The following is a 9,466-nucleotide window of genomic DNA, read 5'->3' as shown; positions in this document are numbered from 1 at the left end:
CTTAAAGGGGGCTTATAAAAAAGATGGGAACAAACTTTTCAGCAGGGCCTGTTGCGACAGGACAAGGGGGAATGGCTTTAAACTAAAAGAGGGTAGATATAGACTAGATATAAGGAAGAAACTTTTTATGCTGAGGGTGGTGAAACACTGGCCCAGGTTGCCCAGGGAGGTGGTAGATGCCCCATCCCTGGAAACATTCAAGGTCAGGTTGGACGGGGCTCTGAGCAACCTGATCTAGTGGAAGATGTCCCTGCCCACGGCAGGGGGGTTGGACTAGATGACCTTTTAAGGTCCCTTCCAACCCAAACTATTCTATGATTTTATGATTAGTGAGAAGGAAAGTTGTCCATGGACTGAATATGGGAGTTGGCAGGAATTCTAGTTGTACCACTGACTCCCATCACCTTGGGTAGGATAAATAATCAGTCACCCAGCTGTGTTTTGGAGTAATAAATCTTCTGCCCGCCATGCATGGCATTGTGGGGAAGAGTGAAGATCCAGCCGTGGCTACCGACATGGACCACAAAACTGCATGGAGAATATAATCTTGCACTGGCTTTTGAAAATGCTGGATTCTAGAGATCAGCGTGAGATAGAAACTCAGGCCTTAAAATGCATTATCCATCTGGTAGGCCTTCACTGGTATTTAAAAGACAGAAGATGAGCTCTCTTCTTCCCCCCCTATTCTGGATGGACAAGGGCATTGAGACCTATCTCAGTGCACCCCTTGGTACGGAGGATGGATGGACACCGGCTGACCTGCCATTCGCTGTGAGAATAGAAGAGCTGCGTGTGGGGAGGGAGGAGCTAGTGGCTAACCTGCCTTGCTTAAGATGAAGCCAAAGGGGCCTGTTCAAAAGGGAGCACATAAGAGAAAAGCAGTGTGGTGAGCTGGGTTCTTTGATGCAAAACCAACCCGTTTTTCAGTTTTTTTAACCTCCAGTTTTCGTGCATTGTACAGACTGAGATGCCAGGTAGAGTCTGAAGATCATCTGAAATGCTTCAAGGATCACCACAAAAACTTTCTTTCCACTGCTAACTTTACATCTTTCTACAGCTAGCTTTAATTCTTTCTTTTTCTCCTCGGTTTGTTAATGCCTTTTGCCCTTCTGGTGTGCTGGCTCCAGGGTATCACAAGGGAATGAAACACCACATCACTGGTCAGTGGACCAGCTGGGAGAAACATTTATAAAGAGGGGGCTACAGGCCAAAGCTAGGCCAAGGACCTAAGATCAAGCTAAGGTCCTGATCCTGTGACCCCCACACAGACATACCTCCACAGGAAATCAACAGGACATGGGTTTCCAGAAGAATTTCAGGGTTTGGTCTTGGGCTGCTGGAGTGGGGAGAAAATGCAGGTGCTGAAGTTCCATCTTCCATGTTTAGTGTGGGACGCTGAGTGATGACAGCCCTAACGAGAACCTGACGGAGAGAGTCCTGCAGGATGCGCAGCGCTTGTTCCTGATGAACGATGTCGTGCAGCCGGTGACTGTAGATCCGTACGTGACTCAGGACAGCATTCGATTTTCCAAACTGGTGGTTGATATTGTTCAGGGGAAGGATACTCTCTACCACGTGATGTATATTGGGACAGGTAAGAGCATCAGGGCTTAGGAAAGTTCCCTCCACTTGCTCGTAGACCTAGCAGCCCTAGTAGCCCGGTCGTGACATCATTACACAGTTGTCATTCAATATCATTTTGGCACAAAACTGCATGGAGATTAGTTTGCCTGAGTAAATTAAAAGCAGGATGGAGGACTTGAGGCAGAGTCCCAAGTGAGCAGACCACAAATCTACATTGTGTTTAAAAACAACAATAGCATTTTTCTCCCTTTTATAAAAACATGTTTCAACTAATCACACTAATACATAACAGTGGGGAAGAGCAAAGGTCGCTGAAATGCTCTGTGGTTTTGTGCACGTACATTGCCTCTCTGCGCTATGACATACTCATCTCTAAATAAACAATAATAATACTTAACCTCCAGGCTTGCCCAAGGTTTTAATTATTTCTTTCTTTGCACTTCCATGTGCCCACTGGTGTATGACTCCCAGTGCTTTCGGGAACGGGCATGCACTGAAATGTAATGCAGATGGGGAAGCTGAGGCAAGTGCTTTTTTGTGGTAGCATAGCGAGCCAGTGGTAGAATTCAGTATATGATGTAGTCTCTTGATTTCTACTGCCATCCTCTAATTAGCAGGACACATTGCCTCTTCTGAAAAGCACAGATATCTTGGATAAATGAAAGATGCTGAAGAAGGACAAAGTGTTATAAATGGTTGTCTTAGCCCATATTCATACTAATAATAGAGGTTAAATTAAATAGTTTGATTAATCAGAGCATATGGCCAGCCTCATGGGTATAATATTGTTATCCTCTATTGCAGAAGCTTTGCCTTTAGAATAAGATGGATTGCCTCCATAAGTGTTAGTTTAATCTCACATCTGAATGCAGAGTCATTGCCTTATTCTCACATTACCACCTTCCAGGACTGTGTCATAATTTATCTAACTTTTACCACCATTTACTTCAAAAGTGATCGTCTTGGATGTGTTCTAGTAACATTCCCACTGTGGGAGCCTCCACGGACATTGATTATGATGATAAGATTGTACTTAAATGGAAATACAACATGGTTCTGCCATTTTGATATCTTGATATTTTAAGTGAGGAGTCCCAGCTACAAAGCCTGAGAGAAAGCTGGGATACTTTCTGCCTCGTATCATTTGTGTACAAAGGTCCACTGCCATAAACTTACCTCCTTATTCGTGTTTGCATTCTGGCCCTGGTTAGTGGTGACTGAAGAGTAAGCACTGCTGGACCTGAAACATTTAAACCAGTCAAATGCTTCAGTAAGACAGCCCTGCCCAGAGGCAGCCCTGAACAGAAACCCAGTCCTGAGACAAACCAAGCCCAAACTTGCGCGTCAGTCTATTTCCACCCTTAAGGCCCTCCTAAGTGAAAGAGAAGCTTTGCATGGTAGCCAACCCCATCACTGTAAATTGCTGAGCTTTGGCACCAATACAGAAGTTATTGGGATGGAAAGATTAAGCTTCAGGAACAATCAGGGCTGACAGACCTCTTTGGGGTTTTAATGAAAAACGTGGGTGTGGTTGCCCCCTTTTCCCCAGCATCAATCTCCCACAGTTTATCAGATCTTTAAATTGTTTGGGTAAGAGCACTGCGGACACAAGCATATATGTTTCTGTGTATGCGCTGCTCATGCCATAACATCCCCTTGTCAAGCTGACAGGACGGCTTCTTCCAGGAAGAGGATCGATTAGATCCATGACCCACACAGTCATTACGGAGGCCTCTGGGATTTCCAGCAGGGCCGCTGCATCTGTTGTCATTTGTCATGGCATCAAATCACACTGATCTGCTCCATAAACCAAAAGAAATATAGACTCAAGGCACCAGAAATGATCCCTGCTATCTCAGGTCACCTTGCTGTATAACTCACTGGTAATGGGACCAGACTCTTTTCTGCTTCAGTGCTCCGACTGGGAAATTTTTCCAGGTACTCACTCTCCAGATGGTTCACATCCTTCTGGTTTCCCATTAAAATGCATTCACAGACAGTTTCTGTGATGTCTGAGAGCTGCTGAGGATTGTAACCGTGTAGCTGGAGCTCTCTCTACCATGGGCAGCAGGTGACCCAGAACTAGGTTTAAAGCAGATGTGTAAAGATGACAGTAATATTTCACTCTTCAGGCAGGTATGAAATGAAGTCAATGCCTCCAAGATTTACTTGTGCCTTGTTTCTTGTTCCATTAGAGTATGGCACCATCTTGAAGGCCCTTTCTACCACTAACAGGAGCCTGAGGAGCTGTTATTTAGAGGAAATGCAGATCCTCCCTGACGGACAACGGGAAGCGATCAAGAGTCTCCAAATCCTGCACAGCGACAGGTCGCTCTTTGTGGGCTTAAATAATGGAGTGCTAAAAATTCCTCTGGAGAGATGCTCCATGTACAGAACAGAAGGGTAAGCAAATTTACAGCTCAGATGTATTCCACTTCAGCCTAAAAAGAAAAGCACCAGGGAAACATATTCCAGTCTGATTTGGTTTAGAATGCTTTTTTTCATCACTACAAGCCAAAAGACACTGTTGGAGGTGCATCTCCTGATAGATACATTCATGACAGGAGCAATGAGAATGAGCAATATTTATTTTGTAAATATTAATTAATCCTCATTAGAAATTAATTGTGTGTTTACCACGGAAGGACTTGCAATATTTACTACTTTTTTTTTTTAACTTGACATTTCAGTGTTGCTTTGATTAACTCCATGTGTTTTGCTGGTGGTTCTTATTGGCGGGATTTTTTTTTCTGAAGGTTTCTGAATTTGGGTTGCAGCCAGCCTATCCTGGCTTATCCAAGTGATCACCTCTCAAACGTCTGATGAGGCAGGGCTGGGCTGCGTGGCAACTTGTATATTGCTTTTGGAACCCAATAGCTCATCCCAACTATGTGTGACACCTCTTACACCTGGATAGATTCTGTGCCTTGATTGTACCTTTTAAACGGAGTAGGAAGAATTTTTTTGTCAGCCCTGGCTCCAGAGCAGTTTTCCACCCAGAAATGTGTGTAGAAGGTTTCTGCATCCAAATGGTATCCCCCCATTTAAGCAGGTGAAAGAGTGTGATACCAACTGACTGAGACATATGCTCAAATAATCTCCCTGCGTGTGTAGTGGGGTCTGCTGTGGGTAATTGCTTGTTTACATCTCTTAAAAACATTCTTCCTTCTCCTCTCTTGCTTTTGCCTTGCTTTCCTTGATGAGAGTTTTGTCTGAAACTGATGTCCTGTGTGCTAGACAAGAGGAAGGAATTTATTAGCAATGTCTAAACAGATTCCCTCTTTCATGGCCTACTGCAAGATGTCCCTGTTCTCTTGCCAGAAAAAAACTGATACAGAAAATGTCACCATCATTTTATTTTCAACAAGTAGAGTTTATCTATCAGCTTGTACTAAATTCGTGTCTGTCTAAATATAAAAATGCCAGCTCTCTCTATTTTCGCTGAACCTCTTAATTATCCCTTTCAGAGAATGTAACTTGGTCATTACTGTAAGTTTGACACAGAAGTGTTTAGAGTGTAAAGGTTTAGTTGCTTATACAGACAGGCTGACACAGAAGTGTGTAGTAAGAGAAAGAGAACCACAGCTGGAAAATACCATCCTGTCCTCAGCCGTTAAAAGCAGAGATTTAAAAAGGTAGACCATAACAGCTGTCCTCTTCAGGCTGTCCTGGAGAGTTTCAGTTTGAGAATATTTATGTGTGTATACATATATATGATCCAGTTTCAAGAGAAATGATTTCTTCCTTTTCTTTCTTTCCTAATCTTGAGTTCAGCTTTCCGGTAATTTATAGATCGTGTCCCAGTTTCAGCCTGCATAAGTACTTTGTATGACACTTCCATTAAAACTCAAATGGTGGAGGTTTGCTCAACTGCCTAAAAAAGAGACAAGCAGGGAAAAAGCAGCAGTGGCTGGAGGGCAGACGGGTGGGGGTACCTCACAGGAGCACCATCTATTTTGGACCTGAGGGCCACAGCACAGTCCCCTGCTAGTGTAACCTTATCCCAGCAAAACAGAAACATGGCTCCAAAGAGGTCCCTTGCACTCTGGTGGCCACAAGCAGCCTCAGTTTTATGCATTCTATGGCACTTGAGTCCTGGCTGGTATTACTGGGAAACTTGTGTACCAATGCTGTTTTTTTCTAAAACAAACTTTCTGGAGGCATTTTTCAGTGAAATAAGGAAACAGTGCAGCTCTTTGGGGGATGGAGACTGAAACTCTTCCTCCATTGACTAGTTTCATGCTACTTTTAGGCAATTTAAGTTACCCGCTGGGCTATACCGAAGTACACAAGATAGGGTCTCCTGACAGCGTGGTGGGTGCATACGTTTGGCCATGTGGGAGGTCGGAATTTTTGAATTTGGGTGCTGGCCAGGTAGTGTACTTGTGTTCATTGTAATGGATCCTGTGCCCCATGGCTGAGTCTTGTGGAAGGACTGTGCATTTGAAAGAAGGAAGAAAAAAAGAAGAAAACTTAGGAAAGCCAAGGAATGCAATTATTTATTTGTTTAAAAGCATATTTGTGATATCATTATTAATTTTTAAGCTAAGTTTTTTTTGGTAGGAAATTATTCAACTGCAAATTTTTCAGCTGCAAATGTTGGAACCCTTTTTTCCCTTTGCATACTGGCTGTGTAGGTGATAAGTCAACTTGGCCTCCTTTGTATTTGTTTCAATACTGAACTGTATCGAGAAGGATGTTTTAATTTCCTCCAGTGCATTCCACCTGGCACTTCTCCTGGGCTGTGATTTATTGCTTATTGTTGTGTCTATGTTTAATACATGCCAATATACAGCCACCACGGGAAGAAGGGCTCCCGCCCCTACAACACCCCTCCACTTTGTCGTGCTGCGATTTCTTGACTGGCCTCCCTGAAAAGCTCTGGTTTCAGCAGTTTTTATAATCTAATCGTTTTGATAGGGGCTCAGGAAGCTTGGAGGTGATGGAGAATTTGTGCCTCCCGGGCAGGAATACCACAACACTGTTTGTTTTCTTTGGCTGTGCCTCATGTTATCAGGAAACTTCGCAGCCTTTTACACCCTGGGGGCTGATGTGGGTTCTCGATTGCTGACTTTGAGCTCTTGCCTTCACCCTGCCTTCTCCCTTCTCCCTGGAATGGGCGATCATGTATGGAGAGAAAATTGATCCTGGCATTGATTCCCTCCAGTGATCCTTGCTGCTCTGCTGCTTTAAAACCTTGGGGCTTGGTATGGAGGCTCAGAAATGGGACAGAGGAAAAAGCAGCAGCGAAGGGAAGAGATGGAAAGGGAAAAGGATTTCTGCCATCTCCTTTACTGTTTGTTTATTGACACGGCACCAATTTAATCTCTTAAATGGTGACCAGTAACTCAGCCCCATGTCTTGATGTAGTTTGTTGACCCAATATATTTCTGGGTGTCTGAGTAGTGTTTTGTGTGTGCCCACTGACCTGTCTCAATCTGTCTTTTCACAACAGCCAGTCTTAGCAACAGGGCAATGGGAGGACATCTGTAATGTCAGCTGCCCAAATTTACAGGCTGGACTTGGCTGCAGGGACCTCGCCTTGTGCGTGTGTTTTCCTGTTGTGCTTCAGTGCTGCCATTCCTCACTCTCACTGGAGACTATTAGGAAGATGTCCAATGCAAGCAAAACCTACAAGCCCTTTGAACATGCAGCATGTTTTGAAGGCTGCTTTGCTGGGTGGTAGCTTGGCTGTGCTTGCTGCTGGATTTTGCATGGCTTTGAAATATATGTAACCTCCCTGCGATTTTCAAATGAGCTTGGATTTTTACCTCAAGTTGCCCCCAAGCTTTGGGGAGGGATATTTGGAGAGCCAGCACTGCTGCTTTATCACTGACACCACCATATCTCTAGAATGTGTTTGAACAAAGTCCTCAATCTGAATTTTAGAGAGGTGAGGACTTCAGATCTGGACCATTATTTTCAGGTGGGGCCTGTCTGTAGGGGTAGTTTAGTAATTTTTTCAAAGGGTGGGGTGAGAGTATTCATTTTAGGAATTGCAATCAAACAGGAAAATGAAGCTGGTTGTGTAGGGAACGCTTTGTGATCTCTTTGTATTGCCCCTTTGCAGCATCAGGGCTGTGGGCGTCTGAGCAGACAGAAACCCTGAGGTGGGCCTTAGAGTGATTTTGTAGCCATTTTTTGATTACACATTCAAATGAGGAAAAGAAAATGTGTTTGGGAATGAGACCAGAGGGTCTCTTGAATGCTCTTCCTGTCCTTTTGGGAATGAGACCAGAGGGTCTCTTGAATACCCACCTTTTCTGCTCTTCCTGTCCTGAGCAGTTTATTTTAATGCACTTTATGTTGATACTCATTCTTTCCTCTTCCTTCCTCCAGTTTTCTGCATAAAATTTGCAGTTTGCATGATGGAGGTTGCAATTTTGGGATGTACAGTGTGGTTCTGAGAATAGTTTGGCTTGCCTATCCTCTCCCTGTCGTGCTGTGCTCATGTGTGGGTATGCCATCAGGTTGTGTGAGTGCCACCTCAGGTCAACCTCATGCCAGTGGAGATACTCCTGCTTCCGAGGCTAGGGGGAGAGCCAGATCCTCCTGCGTGTAGCTATGACACGCTCTCATTTGAACTCTGCCTGCTTTTTTGACCCAGTTGCAGGGAGTTTGCTGTTGAGTGGTGCTGAGCTTTTGCCCTCCTACTTGGCCTAAATTCTGTCGAACATCCCCTCCGGCCATGGTGCTTAATGCAAAACTAGCAGAAATGACTCAGCTGACAAGTAGTCTTATTTGCTGACTTGAGATCTGTGTGAGAAACACAATTCACCTCTAAATAGCTCTGGGCCAGTGATCAGACAACTAAGTACATATAGGTGAGTAACTCCTGAAATGGCTCCAGGGAGTTTTTGGAAGAAAAAGGTCAGCAGCTGCAGTAAAGAAGCAGAGAGTTTTCTGCCCTCTTCCTCTCTCCACAGTGCAAAACTGGAGCTCCAAGCACGGCCCCTGTACCACATCCACACTACGCTTTAAAGGGGTTGAGATATCGCATGGAGGATTGCCTTGGTGGTTATTGTTATTTTCTTCCCTTTTTTTCTCCTTATATGGTGCAAAATCCTCTGTACCAAAGGAATGAAGCACTTGAATTTAGGATTGCAAAACTAGAATTACAGGATTACCAGACTTCAGGAGTGAAACTGTTGGGGAACTTAATCGGAGGAATAATACGGTCTGGGAAGGGATCTAAAAATGTCCCAGTTTTGGGGAAAGAGTGAATTGAATATGGGCTGGAAATCCTCTGACCTTTTCATCAGAATGACGATAGTTCCTCCAAGGACAAACAAGGAACTATTGTTGGGTAAAAAGTGCGGGAGAGAAAATGTTAAAAGAGGTAGGGGAGTGAACAAAGCAGAGACTGTTGTTCAGTGGAGCCCAGAATCCAGCAGATTGCTGAGGCGACATTGATAGCCAGATTGTTCATCAAAGACCTTGAAAATCCAGCCCCTTCTTCTGAGCTGAGGCTGTTGAAAGTCTGGCCCAGACTTTGTTTTGAAAATCTTCTCCCTGAGAGTTTTAAAAAATATCCAGTGCATTTAACATCCTTTTAAAAATACAGGCAAAAGGGAAGGTAACAGCCTACAAAAATGTTGTGATAAAGCTTAATCATCAATTTCCATCTGCTTTGTCTGATATGGCCTCTCCAAAATTAAGGGAATTAGCTAATTATTGTACCACCAATAATGCTGAAAAGCTTTGGAAGACTTCATAGGCAGAAAGGATAGTGCTCAGCCCAAACTTTCTCATCAGAATAAATCAATAGTACATCAGAATAAATCACTAAACATCTGGTTTGGCATTCTGGTTGCATTTAAATAAATAGGGAGACTCCCACTGACAGAGAATGAAGACATCAAACAGAACCATGATCACTAAA

General features: G+C 43.9%; 1 protein-coding gene across 1 annotated transcript in view; it reads left to right on the top strand.

Annotated features, from left to right (window-relative positions):
- Positions 1-9,466, top strand: part of SEMA5B (semaphorin 5B) — a 186,166-nt gene that overhangs the window by 129,462 nt on the left and 47,238 nt on the right. Inside the window, exons 10-11 of the mRNA XM_009274988.1 lie at positions 1,387-1,594; positions 3,780-3,987. Of these exons, the coding sequence (XP_009273263.1) occupies positions 1,387-1,594; positions 3,780-3,987 (416 nt within the window). The remainder of the gene's footprint in view (positions 1-1,386; positions 1,595-3,779; positions 3,988-9,466) is intronic.

This window comes from Aptenodytes forsteri, unplaced genomic scaffold, assembly GCF_000699145.1.
Source record: "Aptenodytes forsteri isolate BGI_AS27 unplaced genomic scaffold, ASM69914v1 Scaffold255, whole genome shotgun sequence".
Lineage (NCBI taxonomy): Eukaryota > Metazoa > Chordata > Aves > Sphenisciformes > Spheniscidae > Aptenodytes > Aptenodytes forsteri.
This window is presented reverse-complemented; position numbering and strand designations above follow the sequence as displayed.